The following is a 19,531-nucleotide window of genomic DNA, read 5'->3' as shown; positions in this document are numbered from 1 at the left end:
CTGGGTGTTGCTTAAATCAAGGGTTCTCAACCTTGGGGTCAGAACCCCATTTGGGGTTGTGAGACACTGGGAAGGGGTCGCCAGATGCCTTCAAGAAACTAAGAATATATATATAGTTTTTGTAACAATTTTAGGCCCCTTTTTTTTCTCATTTTTACCATTTTTTTGCAACGACACCAAATGTACGGAATTTGAACCTATTTCCATCACTTTTTCATGCCATATTTTTCCGTTTAAAGCATTTATATACATTACTCACATTTCTGTCACTTCTCCAATGCCCTTTTTGCAAATGTTTTCCATTTTCAAGACATTTTCAGCACTCATAAATCATTTCCACCACTTTTCCCACCCACTGTTGCAAATGTTGACCCATTTTTGTCACTTTTAACCATATTTTATTCTTACTTTTGCCAATTTATCCACATTCATGATTTGTTAGTTAAAACAATTTGTTCAAATATTGAGATTTTAAACCATTTTTACATTTTTTCTGTCCGTTTTTGGCCACTGTAATTTGCAACTTTTAACCAATTTCTGTGGTTTTTTAAAACCCAATTTCACCACCCTTTCTGCCGTTTTTGGTCACCTTAAACCATTTTATTTCTGATTAAAACAAGGATTTACATCTTTTAGCTGACTATATAATATGGTGCAAATAATAATAAACCTCCTGAATAACAGTGGATATAATTCAGATAAATAAATAAATGTAGTTAGATTCATAGATGGCCCTGTCTCCACATCACTGTTCTTAAATGTTCATGGGGGTCGCAGGCTGAAAAGGTTGAGAACCACTGGCCTAAATATACTTTAACAATGTGTATGTATTATAATCTGTGTAATACATACACTGAGCACCTGTGTGTGTATCAATGAAGAATATACTGTACTTGAAGTTCTAAAGACAGGACATCAAAAATATGCATGTTATTTGGCTTTGTGATGGAATTTTCCTATTGTTCAAATTCTCTTTTCCTTAGTGCAACGTCAGAATCCCTCCTCTGTAATGTTTCTGCTCTTATTGGGAAAAATATCATAACGTTCAAGTCACAGGATGACACCTAAGCACTAAAACGTTGGACTGAAATCCAATTTCTCCATACTTCCTATGGTAGCAGAAATACAAAGAGTTGTCCAAATTTAAAAGGATTATTAAACTTTATTAAAAGTTGATATTAATGACTCCAAAGTCATTTATTAAACAAATTAAGTAAGAGTATGATTCACCTTTACATGTGTTTTATGCTTAACAAAAAACATTGACTGCATGGTAACAGCGGTATATTCATTTATTTCACTGTAGTTAACGTCATTTTAAAATAACTGAATTTTTATACAAATTTAAAGAGTGACATCACAGTTTGTGTTTTATACAATTAGGATTAACTTAATAGAGAAAGCTGAGGACTAATTTATTTAATCCTGCTGTTAGATATATTTATATTTATTCATGTTGGATATTTCATATCTCTCATTTTACATCACTGATACATTTCATAAATAAAAAATCATTTTTATCTAATTTATTTGCTATGTGTGCTACATCTTTAATCTGTACAGCTTTGATTCTGTTTATAAATATATAAATATTCATCAATGTATAATCACATCATGCATATCCTATGACTTGGTTTGCTTGATAAACTATAAAAATATATATTTCCTTCAGATGCACTGAGGAAATATGACAGTCATCGATGACTTCACTGGCAGAAAAACAGGAGAATAAAGTTGTAAGGTTGGACTGAGGAATGGATGGTGTTTTTTTTTTTAGCTTGTGTTGGTTAATGCTGCTTTATAAAGCACCACCAGAAAATCACACTATTTCTGCTAAATAGTTTCTTTGGGCAATACCTCTGCCAACTGCAACTTTTTAAGTCAATGTGTGTTCATTACTGCAATTTTAATATTGTAATTGTAATCTGGAAGTTTTGGATCTTTTCACAAAATGTGAATGTCAATAGTTTTTAGTCATAAAGTATTTAAGTTAAAAATAATACTTGATGAGCCAAACCATCACTAGAAGGTACTTTAAAGGTATTGCTCTTTTTTGTAGCAAATTTAAGTTAGATTATTGTTTGGTTTGTTAGTTTTTTATTCATTTAGGGTAAGCCTTTTATATTTATCTTGTTTTTTGTGTGCAATGCCTTACTCTAATAATATTAGGAATTTGTATTTTGAACCTGTTAGATGTACACTATATTTAAATTACCTTTTATCTACTTGTTTGTGTTCTTTTATATGTGTATGTGAAACCCTTTTACCAAAATAAAAAAAGTGCATTTGTTTATGTTTTCTCTTTATCAAATCAGAATCAGAATCAGGAAGGTTTTCATTCGCCAAGTACAGTTAAAAACAGCACAAGGAATTTAGCTTGGCAGTTGGTGCAAAGCACAAAAAACAAAAGAGAAACAATAATAAAAAATAATGATAAAGGATAGGGGAAAAATAAAGGATAAATATATACTTATATACAAGTGCTGCAGGTGATATTGTCTTTATGGAGGTTGTGATGGGGATGGGTCCCGGGTCAGTGGGGGACCAGAGCTGTGTTCATGAGGATGGTGGCAGAGGGAAAGACACTGTTTTGTGTCTAGAGCTTCTGATCCTGATGGACTGAAACCTCCTTTCAAAGGGGAGAGATTGAGGGCTTGTCCACACGTATCTACTTGTAAAACGTATCTGTAATAAATGGTGTCAACTCTATTCCTTGACTTCAGCTTCATTATAAGTGTAAGAGTGTAAGTGTAAGTCCTCCTCATGCATTTAAGAACTAGGTGGGTTTCAGCTCCGGTCGGCAGGGTAGACCCTCCAAGGATCAGACCAGAGCACATGTAAGATAATAACCTAACAGAAGACTGAACCTCTTCAGCTGCCACAGGAAGTACATCCTCTGCTGAGCTTTTTTGATGAGGGGGCTGATGTTCAGCTCCCACTTGAGGTCCTGGGTGATGATGGTCCCCAGGAAGCAGAATGAGAGATGAGTCCGATGATGGTCGCGTTGTTCGCAACCTTCAGGAGTTTGACCGACTGGTGAGAGGAGGTGCAGCTGTTGGTGTACAGGAAAATATGTATAGCATTTTTGTGGGTATGGTGAAGGCCACTTTGCAAGTGTTTGAAATTATTCTGATAATAGTAATATTACAATAATAATGTAAATATCAATTACTTGGTATATTTAAAAAAATGCCATGGGGCGCCAAAAGAAAATCTCACCTAAGGTGCCAAAGAGGCTTGGGACGGCACTGGTTTTTCTTATACAGTAATGTATCCACATTGTATGGATGCAAATAGGAACAACAAATACAATTGTTTAAACAACTTTTTTCATTATTATTTCACTTTTGAGTAACACTTTAGTTTAGGGAACAGATGTTAATTATTAATTAGTTGCTTATTAGCATGAAAATGAGTAACATATTGACTCCTAATTAGCCATGATTAAGTTCTTATTAATGTCTTATTCTGCATGGCCAGTAAGCCATTAACTAAGAGTTTTCCCTCAATAACCTCAGAATTATTACTTATTACTAAGTAAGGAAGTTATTGTATATGAATTATGATCTCATTGTGCTAGGATTAGGGTTAGAGTTATAGTTAATCCTAATACTAATCCTAATCCTAATCTTGTTTGGACAGCGAGACTGCCATTAAGTGTATAATGAGGCATTAATAAGAATAAGGCATTAATAAGTACTTAATGATGAATAATTAAGAGCCAATATGTGACTAATGCTAATAAGCAAATAATTAATGGTTTATAGGTGTTTTCTAAACTAAAGTGTTACTCACGTGTTTTAAGGAGAAAGTATCTCCATCTTTAACAGAATTTTTAGCAATTGAATTTGAGTTTTTCAGACATTTGTTTCGAGAAACAGAATCGGACAAAACTTAAGTAAAATATTTTATTGCTCTCAACAAAACATCACATACATCACAAGAAGCTTCATTGAGCCATCACCTGACCCGTAGGAGTAATAATAATAACATTTATATCAACTCGTCTGATGAACTCAAGCCAGCAGATCAAAAGGCAACACTCTCAGGACTTCCTCTTTGAACTATTTATCAAAACAATATAAATTCGTAATTATACAATGTAACAAGGAATGGCTCACCAGTAACTTTAGGTGCACCTTGTTTAACGGTTCATTCACATAAATGAATAATAGTAATAATAATCCTAAAATCACACAGAAGCAAAGTCCTATAGGACAAAGTAAGACAAACAAGGTATAAAAAGATCATCTCAGACTGAACATTGTATCTGAATGATAAAGGAGCTCAACAGCTAATTATAAAAGCAGCAACAAAAATGTGAAATTGTGGATATCAGCAGCCTTTAGGGTGATGCATTTATGTGAAGGAAACTTTCTTGGCGCACCCTGAGAAACCTGTTCACATGTCCGTCATAAACAAGACGCACAAATACTCTCATTGTTTTTTTCCAGCAGGATAAAGTCCTATCGACTCAAATCATGTCAAACAGGGCTCAATGTGTCACCAAGGCCTGGAGAAAAGACTAGAAACATTTATCACAGCAGGGGGCCACAAAAACAAATTGTCTGATCTGAGGGTCACATTATTAACACTCATGTCAGCATTGAGAATAATGACTGAGCATTATTACATGACAAAAGGGTGTTTGTTGTCTTTTTGTGAGTTATTAGTAATTGTGTGTATTTTTCTGAGTTCTTTCAAATCATTGTTTGTTTTTGTTTTTACATAATGTTCTTTAATGTTTCAGTGAGTGTTTTGTTGTGTCTGTTGTCATTTTGTGTGTTTTATGAGTCATTTTGTCTATTTCAGGTACCATTTTTTTGTTTTTGTTGTTACTTTGTGGATTTTTTTGTTAAAATGTTTTACCTTTTTGCAGTTATTTTGTATATTAGGTTGGGTTTCATATTTCTTCCAACTTCTTCAGTTACAATTTTGGAGGATTTGTTTTGAGGGCTTAACAAAATTAGAAGGAATGCCAACAGTTGCCCATGCATGCTCTAAAGCATGTGTTAAATTCAAGGCCTGGGGGCCAAATTCAGTCCATGAGAGCATCAAATTCGGTCCATAAGATAAAGCCAAAATTACAGAAAACGTGAATCATCGTGTAAAAATTCCAAATAATTCAATTGTAGATATCTCAGCCCTTCCAAATACATAAATTCAATGAATAGCCACAATATTCCTGTGCTTTTCTCACATGATGACAGTCTATTTTAATTGCAAATTGTTAAAATTTTATAAAATGTATTCCAAATTCAATAAAGAATGGCATGAAAATTTGATATAAACTGTCAGTTAAACACATACGTACTACTACTATCTGTCTGTTCTCTTGAGAATGATTTTATCTTTAAAAAAAAAAAATTAAATCGAGGAGTATACTGACACAAAAAAAAATGTTAGTGGCCAACACCAACAATATTAATACCAATATTTTCATGGTTAAATAAGCCTAACAAGGTAACCGAGAGATGAGAAACAAATTAGATGATAGATAATATTTTTAGTGTATTTTACAGCTGATTTAAGAGATGGGTCAAAACTTGAGCCGTTATCATAAGAGATGCTAACAGAAAGCTAACACAAGAGGAAGGTTACATTTTATGGGTTTATTTTATTAAGGGCTCAATAATCGGGATTAATTGTAATTGAACTTTAGTAATTGGGAACACAATTGTAATTGACTAAATAATAATTTTGATTTTAATTGTAATTGGAAATAATGTTGGTCACCGTAATCGTGATTGAATTGTAACTGAACATGGATAATTGAAGACGTAACTGTAATTGAAAAATATAATTGACTCCAACGCTGAAATTAGGTTCAGGAGTTTTAAGGCGGTACAAACCCTCTGGGTCTGATCAACATCCGGACTTTTTTAAAGGACTGTCTGTCATTGGTGGGGTAATACTCTGTTGATATGTTGGGCCACGTCCCCCAGTAAATCCCGTCCCTGACCCCTTTGTAGCTCCCCTTGTAGTACCTCCCGTTCAGGTTTGCAGCCATGCAGGCGTCGAACCACCAACCTGAGCTGTAGTAGGCCCCACAGTTCCCAGATGGGTAGCGGTCATGGTCCCTGTCGGGTGTGGTGAAGGCCCTGTTGTTGTGCTCGTACTTCTGGTTGAAGCGCAGAGCATTTCCTGCCGTGCCTGAGTACGCCCCCACAGTCAGCCTGTAGTGCAGACGCTCACTGGCCACCCTGAAGGGCTTATACTGGGCGTACTCCGACACCCCCTCAAAGTCCTCAAGCTCTACACGCAATATCATGACCCTGTCCCGTGTCAGCAGGTGGATCAGGTCGTTGCCCAGCCAGAACTCTCCATGGTCCAGCTCCCCGAAGCCGGAGCGGTACTCTGCCCAGGAGCGGTTAAAGCTGACCGTGCCGTCCTGGCGGCGCTGCAGGACGGTCCACCCTCCACCCTCCAGCTCCATGTCACAAAACACCCTGAAAGTGCTGCTGCGGGGAGTAGGGCTCACCTGGTACACCCCACTGTGTGTGTGCCCCATGAGGAGGTGACCCGAGCAGTCTGTGATCACAGAGGAAACTGGAACAGAAATCACACAGGTTATCTAATAAATCCTCCGTAGTACGGTGTACATTTTAGGACTCATGTCTCAGCAAAACCTCCATCAAATGGAACATCCTCACTTGTCAAACCAAACAGCATCAAATGACAAGGCCTCAGGCTTCAAAATAAAAGTTGTCACACTCAACGGCCTTAGGCCGTAAACCACGCTATAACGTTGTGTTTTGAAAAAAACAGAATTATGAGCGTAAGTTGAAAGCTATTTTCTAATTTTTTAAAAATGTTAATATATATCAACGTTTGATTTATTAATCAACAATACTTTGATATCTCTCAACTTTTTAAAAATAAAAATGTTTTTCTGGTTCCTTCAAAGTAAAATGCCATTTTGTGTTTAACGGCCTGAGGCCGTTGAGTCTAATGACTTTTATTTTAAAGCCTGAGGCTGTGTCATTTGGCGCCGTTTGGTTTGACAAGTGAGGATGTTTCATTTGACGTAGGTTTTGCTGAGTCATGAGTCCGTTTGGTCTGACAAATGACAGGTTTTCCTGATATCTGATACCTCACTCTGAGACCCGAGGATGTCCTAAAATCTACACCATACTAAAGAGCTTCTTCATTTAAAAAACAATCTCACAAAGCTCCACATCTTCTTTTATACCTTTCAGGCAAAGTTATCATCCTGTAGCTGGAATGTAACTGTGAAATATGTTAAGGAGGTCACAAGTGCAACAGCGCTGAGCAAACCTGTTCCACTATAAACCAGTAAGTGCTTTGGGCAGCTTTTTTTTAGGAGGACCACCGCAGTAGATACACGCAAGAAACCGTCCAATCCGCTTCAGGCTCACCCAAAGCACTGCACAAGCACTTTTGTCTAATGAAAAGCTATAGAACACATACAGATAACCTTCATCAGAAATAATTCTCTGATCTGTGGGTCACATTATCAACATTCATGTCAGCATTTAGAAAACTGAGCATTAAAGCAGGAAATGAAGAGTTGTGTGTGTTTTGGTGATCGTTTTTTTCCTTCCCCTTTAATTTTTGTCTATTCATGTGAATTTCTTTGTGTATTTTTTATTGTATGTTTTTGAAGTAATTTTGTATCTTTTTGGACTCATTTTGTGCATTTTTAATGTCATTTTGGGTATTTTTTGTAACTTTGTGTGTTTTTGTTGCCAGATTTGGTTCATGGATAAAGTGAAGGAGGATATTCAAATAAAAATGACACAGGTGATTCAACAAAATAGATATTACATTTTAGGCAAACCACAACATGATGGTTTCATGAATACTTGCTCTATGTGAACCTCATTTCTTTGTTGACTCCCTGTAAGGCCTCCACCCATTCTGGAATGATTTAAAGCTTGTCACTTTGCACATAGTTGTGTTTTATCACACACTTCTTTTTAAACTACCCAGCATGATAAATCACAGCCTGTATGATACAGAAAGAGTTTCTCTCCACATGAATACATTTTTTATGACATCCATAAGAGCAGACACGGGCAACTAGGCCTAATATTCTGTGGCCACCAAAGGAAATCCACAAAATTACCTCAAAAACATCCAAAATTACAGTAATACACAGAATGACAACCAAAACAAACAAGATGACTACAAATATACATAAATATAACAGAAAAATATACAAATTGACAATAGATATGCACAAAATGAATCCAAAAACAAACAAAACAGAAACATAAAATGAGAGGGAAAAAAAACACAAAATGACTTTAAACACACAAAAAACTACCATAGAAGTACACAAAATGACAACAAAAATACAAAAACCACAATAAAAATATACTAAAAGACTCTGCAACACAAAATTATACACAAAACAACAACAAAAATACATAAAAATATACAAAATTACTCCAAACACACAAAACAACAACAAATATAAACAAAATGCATAAAACAACAACACAAACACACAAAATGACTATTGGTCATTATTCTAAATGCTGACATGAATGTTGATTATGTGGCCTTCAAATCACAAAATCACAGTTTTTGTGGCCCATATGTGTAAAAGAGAATCAGGCTGTTCTACATAGCATCCTCTCAAGTCAAAGACTCTTCAGAGTAATAAATGCACAATGAATCAGGTTCCTAATATTAATGCTGATGATATTTTCACTGTGACCGTAGTGGACAAGGTGATTTCTATTTCTACTTCAGTCCCTTTACTGCCTGAAATAAATTGATGTATTTATTTTGAATACAAATTGTATTTACTGTACATCTAAACCAATCACATAGAAGCCAACTGTGACTTGACAGAGTGAAATTGTTTATCTTACCTGTGGGTGTTGTCAAAGTTGACAGCTGTGTCTTGTCAGGCCTGCTGTCTCCTGGGATGTCCTCGGGGGGCGCCTGTGGATGTCTGACTGGTGGTCTTCCCTTTGGACCGTTGTTAAGAAAAGCAGCCACCTGGTTGATTTTCACCCGCAGTTCACGTGCACTGGGAGTGGAAGACTCAGCAGCTGGAAGCCGGAGGCCAGAGGTGGCTGGGGTTATTGACCTGAAGTCAGAGCTGAGGGTGGAGGTGGTTTTCAGACTGGGGGAAGGGCCTGTTAGTGTAGATACTTCATCCTTTTCTTTGTGAATGGTGTTAGTGGGGATGTTTGAGGTGGGCTTAAGCATCCTGTTTAATGTTATTGATCTTGGAACGATGCTTGGGATAACCTCTGGGAACACGCCATTGTTTGGACTTGGAGTTGTTGGGTTTTGTGATAATGGACTTGATGTTATTGGCTTGAGATCAGACATGGACCAGCTGTTCATGCTCGTTGTGAAGTCATCAGAGAGAGTTTTTGGATCGTCTTCTTTTTTGTGGATTATCTTCTTCATGCTGTGTTCAAATTCCGCATCCTTAGGTGAATGAGTCTCTTTAGAGATCAGTCTTTCAGAGCTAAAAAGAGGTGGAGCCTTAGTTTGTGCATTTGGGATACTGTCAGTGTTTGTCCGGCTGATTAAAGGAAGATCAATGTTTGTCTTGGATTTTAGATGTGACTCTTCTTGGAGTTTTGGCTTTGGAACTGATGGTGTTCCTGGCTCAAATGTAGGTCTACTGGTTGATAGATGTAAATGAAGGGGAAGCTTTTGTTTGGTTGTTTTGCTGGACTCTCCTATGGAGATTTCATCAGGCAAGGGGTTAGGATTGGGATCAATCCTGGGAGTTTCAGGTCTGTGGTTGGTTTGAGGGGGCTGGTCAGTTTTACGGCCCACAGTTGATTTTCTCCTCAGGTCTGTCACCAGTTTTGGAGTTCTTGGATGCGATTTGATCAGCTGGCCAGAGTTTAGTTTTATTTTAGGATTTTTGTTAGAACCAATTTCAAGCTTTTGTTCTGGCAGCTTATCAGCAGTTGGCCTTCCAATCATCAAGCCTTGATTGGATGTAGTCCCCACTAAAAGGTTTACATCAGATCCGATGGGAAGAGTTCCATTTAAATTTAGAATACTTTGTTTGGGTGGGGACTTTTGATCAGGTGGTGTATTTATTTGGTCCGTTACAGTTCTCTCTTCAGGTGTTGAGTCTTTATCAGACATTGTCTTTATTGTTAAATGCCCATCTACTTCTTGCCTGGCTTCAGGGAAGGACATTTGAGGAGGTTTTTGAACTTGTTGACTCTCTTTGTGAGAAGTAGCTTTTTCCTCAGATATGGAATCGTCATTAAATGTGGTCCCTTCTCCTACATTTTCACCCGGTTCTGTGATCGGCTTAAGGTCCATTATTGGTACTTTTTTACGGCTGTTAAGTCTTTGATTTGTCAGTGTTTGACTTTCTTTATCGGGAGTAGGTTTTTTTTCAGATATGGAATCCTCAGTGGATGTAGGCTCTTCTACATTTTCACTTGGTTCTGTGACCTCGTGGTCTAGTATTGGTTCTTTTTTACTGCTGTTAATCATTTGATCTGTCAGTGTATTGGCCCCAATATGAGGACTTTCCTCTTCTGGTGGTAATTCCTCATCAAATTTTGACAGTGCAAGACTCCTGTTTGACTCTTTAAAGGACTCGCTGTTTTTGGTAGGTCTCGGGATCTTCTCTAGATCTGGAGTAATCATGGCTATTTTACGCGTTGAGTCTTCTTCAGATCTAGGCTGAAATATAATGTTTTCATCAGACTTCCCCATTGATTTCGGGACAGGTAAAGTTTGATAAGGTTGTCGTCTTTTCTCACTTGGCGCACTCATGTGATCGGGTGCTGGGTTATTTTTTTTCTTAGACACGGGCTCAGATTCATGATTATACTCAATATTTTCACTTGGTTTGGTGACAAGATAAGGCTGAAGATTTGGTATATTCTGCCTGATTTTAGTGGCTTGGTCTGGTGATGTATTTGCTTTGTCATGTCTAGTCTTCTCCCCAGGAGTCATTTCTTGAAGAAATCCAAAGTCATGTGATGTTAAGTTTTTAACAGCCTTACTTGAAGTCTCAGTGGCAGATTTTGGCTTAGCTTTTGGAAAACTAGGGCTTGATTTAATCTTTAATCTTTCAGAGATATTTTGGGGGATATTCTCCTTCCCATGTATTTCATCAGAGTCTTTATCAGATGTTGGCATAAAGGGTAACAATTCCCCCAATACTTCCAATGGTTTTGTAATGGGATCCTGAAGTGGTTTGGGTATTTTCTGGATAGGTTGTCGTACTTGATCCAGTGTTGTGTTTTGCTCATCTGTTGGAATTACTTGTATTTTAGGAGACATGTATTGATGAAAGGAAGATGGAGATGAAAAACTTTGATCAGGTTTTTTGATAGAGTCAGAGGGATGGTTTTTACCAATTTTGATCGTTTGATTCACTAGTGTTTGACCTTGATTAGGAATATTCTTTTCGCCAAGGTTAGAGTCTTCTTTAGAAATTGGATCTTGAGTTTTCTTTTTGGTTAAATCTACAACAGGTATTTGGCGAGGGCTTTGAGATTTCTGATCAGACTGTTCAGGTATCAATATTTCCCCGAGTAATAAGTCTTCCTTGGATGTAGATTCTTTGTGCAATTCATGGTCCTGAACAGGTGTATGATCATGAGCTTTCTCAAGTGGTTGATGGATTTGTGTTTTTATTTCAGGTCTTTGCTTTCCACTAGGCTTAATTTTAGCAGGATAGAACTGGTTTCGACCAAGTTCAGAGTTTTGAGATATGGTAGATTTGCGCACATGGCTGAGTCGAGAATTTTCATCCAAGTTGGTTGAATTTGTAGACCGAGGTCTTTGGTTAGACTCTTGAGTGTCATTAACTGTATGAGTTTTAATCCTTTGAGCAGGTGGGTCGTTTTGATCCACAGAATCCGCTGGAGTTTCCTCCTTATGTTTTCGATTTTGGATGGTTTTAGAAAAGTTTGCACCTTTAGTTTGATTGGCATTTGGCTTGTGATTAGATGGTTTTGGCTTCTGGTCATAATTTAGTTTCTTGTCTGGAAAAGGAGGTCTGCTGACTCTGCGTTCATTCTTGGCATTCTTTAGCTTTTGGTCTGCTTCAGGCTTCTTTTGGACTTTTTGCTTTAGTACTCGGGCTGGCAGAGGTTTCATGCTGGCCTTAGTGGTTGAGCTGATGTTCTTTTTGGCCATCCAGCGACTGCGATCTCCAGCCCGGGGCAGTGTAGTCACATCTGAACTCTCAGAAGACGCTCTGCTGGTGGCAGTGGATGTATTGTGACCTTGGAGGCCTGCTTCAGGTTTGACCTTTGCTGAAGTGTTCTGCCCAGCTTTGGCACCACTTATCTGCTGTGTGGGGCCACCCACTATGCTCTTTGTTGGAACATCCACAACAGGCACTTTGTCAGGTTTCAGAGGCTCAGAAATACCAGCTGCTGCCACATGTGACCTTTGTGTTGGTCCAGAAGTAGTTATTCTTTCATGACTGACATCAGTGATTTTATCTGAAGACAAACTGTGAAGCAGGGGAGATGGAAAAGATGACGTAAAGTTAATGATTTTGTCAGAGTCTGAGGAGTCGACCCTTATTTTGGCTGTGGAGTCAGGAGTTGGAATAACTGAAGCAAAGCCTTTCCTTTTATTTTCATCTCTGTCTCCTTGCTGACCATCAGCTTTTAGCTGCTTGATCTCCATTCCTTCCTCTCTGCCGCCCTCCTCCACCTTCTCATTCCGGATTACAGTCTTCTCCTTTCTTCCTGCATGGCCAATGCTTTCAGTCTGTTTGGGTTTTTTATTATTTTCCATCAAATTCAGGCTCCTCTCAATTTCCTTTCTCTTTTCTAGCTCCTGATCTGTATGCCCACCAAGGTCTTCAGACATCTTTTTTCTATCACTGACTTTAATAAGGCTGAGTTTCTCTTTTTCATTTTGCCTCAAATAAAGACCATCTTTGTCTGTATTTGTTAGAGGTTTAATATTAGAGGTTTTATTTGTTTCTGTTTCTTTCTCAAATAAATCCTTTTGATCTTGATTTAAACCCTCTTCTGGATTTTGTGTATATTTGTTTGTCTTTCTTTCTCTGCTATTTTGCTCAGCAGCATTTCCTTCCACTGCATCTCCTATGATCACTATTTTCTCTGAAGGGGAGAGTTCTGTTTGCTCTAGTTTGTCATCCTCTTTGGTACCTTCTTTCTGAGTTCTTTCATAATGTTCTGGCTCTTTAGTCACAGGCATTTCTTTTTCTTTTCTCTTATCAGTTTCTCGTTCTGCCTTTCTATTTTTTTCATTCCAGTCTATTTGTCTTTGTGTGTCACCATCTCCCTCTGTGTTTCCCAGCTTACCTATGTCTGTTCCATGCCTCTGTTGAACATCCATGTTAATAGCAGGAGGTGTCTGATTAATCCAGCTCATGTCATCCTCACCCTCATGTCCTCTTTCTCTTTGCTTTCGGCACTCCTTCTCACTAGGGCGGCAGTCCCCACACATCTTTCTCAGCTCATCCACGCTGTCCTTCAGCGTTTCCAAGTCCTGCATGATCTTCTCCAGCTCTCTCAGCTGTTGTGGCAGGTGAACGGTCAGCGGTGGCAGACTGAACAGGTAAGGACACGTGCTCCCGTGCTGCCCCTGTCTGCATGGCTCTTTAGGTGTCAGAGTTGCAGTGCAGGGGCCATAGTCATCACCCCATTCCAGCAGGTTTACCTCTTCAGGATCTCCCCTGATCCAAGATAGACAAGATAAAGCCAAGAGGCTCCTGCATATGCAGGGTGCTGTTAACCTCATTGTGTCCTGGGAGTAAAAACACCCACCTCAGTGTGTGAGGCGCAGTGACAGTGTGGGATGTAGGAGGAGGAGAGGTTTTAGAGAGGAGGGAGGTGGCTCAGTTGGAAAGTGGAACTGTTGCATAGTTTAAGGAAAACAAGTAGAAAAAAACTAAACAACAAGGGAGGAACCCTGATAAGTGTAAAAAACAACAACATAGTAATAAGATAGTATAAATAAAGATAAGGAAAATATATTTTTCTGTCTTGTAGCACTAGCAGCAATAGCAATTAGTCATTTAATACTACAAACCACAAAGCTTTCAAAAAAAATAATTTTACTGTAATCCTATTATAACATACATGCATCACCCTTATGCAGAGTGATTTCTTAATGAGAGCCATTTGTCATGCATTCTCATTAAATGCTGTCACAATAAGGGCTCACTTTTGCACATTTTGGTAGATATTCTTTCTCATATCTCTTCAGCATAATACATTTCACATATTGTATTGAACATATTTAGTGATCTTGATAATTTGATGTTGTCATTTAGATTGTACTGAACTGAAATGTACCTTTTATTTGTCACTGTTCTCAATTTGAGTTTTTGGAATATCTCTATTCCACGCACTTTATAATTACTTTCTTATAGGTTATAGATCAACTCTTGTGGTTTGAGTGAAGAAGTAAATCTCTCTTCAATCTATATCCATTCAATCTGCTAATTTCATTGGTCTACATTCAGTGTGTGTGAGAAAGAGGAAAGAGAAAACACAGTCACATGGAATAAATCAGAAATTGTTCCTGGCAGGGAGTGAAGATAATGAGGATTTAGTTAATCAAACCTTGCGGTGCAAAAGTCAGATTCCACAGGATATTCAGGCTGGAATACAGGATATTAGTGTTTTGATGCTTTACAAAATGGTAAAAGTTTAAAATTGGATTACTTTAATGATCCTATTTTTATGAGCTACTTTAAATCTGACTCATGGTTTATGTTCTGCCTGCTTCACCAGCTGAGAGATTTCACTGCTAACATCAAATTGTGACAGAGTAATCCTTCTGTTTAGTGAGCAACAGTGAGTTAGAAAAAAATGAGCTAAATATAGGACACCAGATACCTTAAAGATTGTTTGGAAAAAGCTGAAGGAGCACCTTATCAGAGGAAATGTTGAAGCTTGGGAACTACAGTCCTTGTATCTGAACTGGTGTTCATTCCTATAACCACAGTCTGCACTTAAGTGACATTTTCCCACTGTTGGCAGGACAAAAGATCAAATTGAACATCCTTTCAATTACCTCCACCAAGGAGGTAATTGTTTCACCAGGGTTTATTTATTTATTGTTTGTTTGCTGTTAGCAAGATTACGTCAAATCGTACTTAAGGGAATTTAACAAAAAGTAACCAAAGACAGACCTTAGAGCAGGGGTGCCAAACTAATTTATTCCAAAGGTCAAATACGGAGCAGTTTGACCTTGGTGGGCCACAGATTTTTTGGAGGTAAAAGGGCAAATTCATTATTAATGTGCCCTGGTTTGTACTTCCACATAGAATTGATATATAAATGATTAAGTATGTGAGTTTATCAGTCCATGCAAGATCTTCACTCTGTCTTTTTTGCTTTCTCGAGCTGGCCGAATTTAATGCTCTAAAGGGCCCCCGGGCCTTGAGTTTGAGATATGTGCCTTAAGGCATAGATGATTGCATTAGAATTTGGAGAGGATCCAGATCAATATACTGATTCTGGCTCTGTTTAAAAAAATAGAAAATTTCCAACCTCGGTTTGTAATTGAGGGATCTTTATGAAATTTGACTACACTCCACCGACTTTAATCTGATATGGACCTAGATTTTGCATTAATCGTGACATTTCCAGAAAATGCAGGTGTCCATACATTTGGACCTAGAAATTTTTTTTACATAAGGGTGACATGTAAAATTGTCATTAGGTGTTGTTCGCTAAATTATGACAACTTGAGCAAAACTAACACGTTATTAAGTAACGCGTTACTTTTTGCGGTAACGAGTACTGTAACCAGTGTTGTGCTAGTTACTGAAAAAAAGTAACTAGTTACTGTTACTAGTTACCGCAGTTACTATTTTGATTACTTACACCAAAAAGTAATGCGTTACTGGAAAAAGTAACTTTTGAGTTACTTAGAATTAAAGAATGTATTATTTATTTTGGAGGAATGAGGTGTCACCTAATGCCAGCAGCGCAATCATATTTTCCATCAGCTCTGTGGGTTTACTGTCCCCCAAACCGTTGAGTGACAGCAGGCGATCCACTCGTTCCATGTCGGACAGCTGGAACAGACAGAGGAGCTGATGTTTGAGAGCGGATTATTTGCTGTGCAAATATCAGGATCACCAATGTGGAAGCCGAGAAAGAGGAGACGGACAGGTACTGTATGTCGAGTTAGCTTTCTTTATGAAAGTGTCTATTTGTACGGTTGCCGTACGGACAACCTTTGGTGCTATTGGTACGGTTGCCGAAGTACAAGTACGTAGCGTCTTAGGTCGGGTTAGGGTAAGGTTTTGTCTTAGTCACATGACCTAAATTGGCCAATGACTGACCTATCACAAAGTTGAATTGAGTTGAATCACGTGACATAAACTGGCCAAATAAGGGCGCTGCGTACAGATAGAATGTCAGTATATCAATATGGTAACCGTAAGGATAGCCACTGCTTTTCTTTATTGTCTCACACACAGCATGACAGTTCACCTGTCAAAACATTACCGCTGTCATCACCGCACTTCCTTCTTTAACACATTACCTGTCACCAACACACACCACACACGTCACCAACACACCCACTCCTTAGGTGCACCACAGGACTACAGTTTCCGTGGTGGACGCGAAGCGCATGTGATGCAGCGACATGCAAGTGACTTTTAAGTTTGCCCATCATTACTGAAGATGAGGTCTCCAGTTGGTTGAGTTTAGCTGTTTTGAGTTAAAGCTGATATCTGGAGTTTCTGATAAATCTATGATTATGTATGATTCTTTTGACATGCAAAAAAATACCTAACTAGTCTTTTACTATGGTCTACTGCCGGTGGTCATTCATATACATTAATGTACATAAGTCCCTCCTTCGTCCTATAGACCGCTATACAAATGGAAACGATCGCTGATATCAATGCGACCCAATGCAACCTTGTTACAGTATGTTCCGCGACAGTAACGTGCCGTGAACACTAGGGTTGGGTAGGCAGGGAGTTGCAAATCAAGACCACCAATGTCGACACCAATGACAATTCCATATGTTTCTGCTGGCAAGTGTTAATCTAACAAAATCAACATCGTAAAACACCATTAAAGAAACATAAACAATTATTCAATATAGCCTACATATTTTCCCAACAAGATATATCTCATGACACGGCAGCGTATCCGTTGTTTGTGTTGGAAACACAGAAACACGGAGAAAATGACAACAACAACAACTCGGAACAGCCTCAGTGAGGAGCATCCACAAAGCCAATCCTTCCTTTTGTACCATTCACTGTGGAAAGTACAAAACATTTTCTGACCTTATTTTTGCTGAAGGTCTGGTAACTCAGGTGTTGGTCTCCCATCTTTTAAAAGCTGTAATTTTTCCTCAAAAAAAAGTTTCTTTATCGTCTCTAGCGCTGTCATCCTTCCTGTAGTGTTATCCCGCCCACTAGCTAGAGAACGTAGCAGCGACCATGCTGTATCAATTCACTAATGCACTCTGAACGTACTGTAGGTATAGCATTTAGCATAGGGCGATTACGTCCAAAGGCAGCTTAGAGAGCTGCCTTTTTACATAAATGGTTTTCATCTTGGGGAACTGACTCCGCATGCGCAAACACATAAAAACACGCTATGAGAACAGAGGCAGAGCAGCAATGTGCTTTTGGAAGAGGGTGTGGCCTCCTCCTGTCTTACAGCGGAGTGAGACTGTGTAGCGTCTCTGCCATACCAGGAAATTGGTAGCGCTGGCGCTAGCGCTGTCATCCTTCCTGTAGTGTTATCCCGCCCACTAGCTAGAGAACGTAGCAGCGACCATGCTGTATCAATTCACTAATGCACTCTGAACGTACTGTAGGTATAGCATTTAGCATAGGGCGATTACGTCCAAAGGCAGCTTAGAGAGCTGCCTTTTTACATAAATGGTTTTCATCTTGGGGAACTGACTCCGCATGCGCAAACACATAAAAACACGCTATGAGAACAGAGGCAGAGCAGCAATGTGCTTTTGGAAGAGGGTGTGGCCTCCTCCTGTCTTACAGCGGAGTGAGACTGTGTAGCGTCTCTGCCATACCAGGAAATTGGGCTATGAAAAGCACAAAATCCTGTCACTTTCAAACTAATAGGTACTGTAGGCAATCGGAAATGGAAAAATAAATAATTTATAATTATATTATAATTAGAACAAATAATCAAAATATCAATTCACCCTTGGGTAGGCACTGGGATCTAGTGGGGTTAGGGGTTGGGTTGGGTATAGTTATGGTTAAGGTTATGGTCAGTGGTTAGGGGTTAGGGGATCAAAGGGTTAGGGTTAGGATAGCGAACGACAATTACGGACAGCCTTCATGACACCTTATTCATGCTAATGACAGTGTAATGTCAGCCTTATGTAGAAGACTTCAAGTAAAGTGTTACTCAAATTTTTTTCAAGTCTTCAAAGTGATCATCGACCCATGATTATGACTGGTCCAGATAACTGCCAACATCTGCTAAAAGAGGAGATTTGGCACTTGGAAGAGGTTTGCACTCCAAGTTCTCTTGTTTTCTTTGTAATCGGTTGTTGACAATCTTGAGAAGAAGTGTTAACATGGGTTTCAAAGTCTAACCTGACACACATGCTTCATGAAAACAGGATTGGGGTCAGCTAGGTGGGTTCATTTATGGGGAATCTAAAGCATTTCATTATGTCTCGGAAGCCTCCATTGAGCAGGAAAGACCTCTGTGATTCCAGATAAGAACTTGACTTCTGGCTTTACCCATTTATGGATGGCTGGGGTTTTTTTTCTTCTCGGGGTGCCCTTTTGGGAAACAGTGTTTTGAATTCCCTTGGTGAGCCTGTGCCTGGCCCACTTTCTGTCCAGGATTGTGTAAACACACTGAGCTTCTTTTTTCCATTCAGAGTGGAGCAAACAAATGATCATCAGGTCAGCTTGGCTGCCGGCGCTTTCTGGCAGATCACTCCATCTCTGTCTACTTTGGGCAGAGCCGTGTCTGGGATGAGACGGTATAAAATGTCTTATTTTTAGCCTGACTCTGGGGTGAATTAGTGCACCAGCAGCCTCTCATAGAGCCACACTTCATCTATCAGCCCAAGGATACAGTATAAACCTACCTGGATTACATCACTTTAATGACTCTTTGCATGACAAGGCCAAATAGTTATACAAATATTCTCTTTGCTAAACAGTTATATGATATGTCAGGTAACTTAATTTAGTGGATTAGTGTGTGTCAGATTAAATTAAACATTCCCCTTTCCATCACAGCGTCTTTATTCCTCTCTGTCATACAAACACGTGCTTTTTCAATTTTCTCCCCCAGCTTCTGCAGCCAGATTCTTAACTCCACAGTAACTGATACATTCCTTTGCACAGTGTGAAAATGTTATTCACCGGTCAGTGCAATTAAAAGTAAAACAATTGAGTGTCTTTCACATCTGGGCTGAATTTTCCGCAGCCCAGCGAACAGCAGATAACGTCAGGTTGGTTTGTTTCTTATCCCTGAAGCCTGGACCTCGTTAGGACCAAGTTTGAAATTTAGATTTAAGAAGCCTCATCCTGAAGAAGGATATGGAAAGAGGGCGTAACGCAGGAACAGATTATGTGCTGCAGTCACTGTCTACCTAA

General features: G+C 38.7%; 1 protein-coding gene across 1 annotated transcript; it reads right to left on the bottom strand.

Annotated features, from left to right (window-relative positions):
* Positions 1-5,488: 5,488 nt before the first annotated feature.
* LOC114465418 (titin-like) lies at positions 5,489-13,741 on the bottom strand. Its single transcript, XM_028450415.1, has 2 exons — positions 8,844-13,741; positions 5,489-6,549 (listed from the first exon to the last, which is right to left on the bottom strand). Exons 1-2 carry the CDS (start codon positions 13,696-13,698, stop codon positions 5,837-5,839), a joined length of 5,568 nt encoding a protein of 1,855 aa, XP_028306216.1. The 5' UTR covers positions 13,699-13,741; the 3' UTR covers positions 5,489-5,836.
* Between the last annotated feature and the right edge of the window lie 5,790 nt (positions 13,742-19,531).

Source organism: Gouania willdenowi, chromosome 6, assembly GCF_900634775.1.
Source record: "Gouania willdenowi chromosome 6, fGouWil2.1, whole genome shotgun sequence".
NCBI lineage: Eukaryota > Metazoa > Chordata > Actinopteri > Blenniiformes > Gobiesocidae > Gouania > Gouania willdenowi.
The sequence above is the reverse complement of the archived record's forward strand: the minus strand, read 5'-3'. Positions and strand labels throughout refer to the sequence as shown.

What these genes read in the sequence shown, in the direction of transcription:
- LOC114465418 (XM_028450415.1), bottom strand. Translation starts at nt 13,698, where the DNA reads ATGAGGTTAACAGCACCCTGCATATGCAGGAGCCTCTTGGCTTTATCT. An exon ending in AACTTTGACAACACCCACAG is followed by an intron (nt 6,550 to 8,843) that starts GTAAGATAAACA and finishes TTTCTGTTCCAG; the next exon opens with TTTCCTCTGTGATCACAGAC.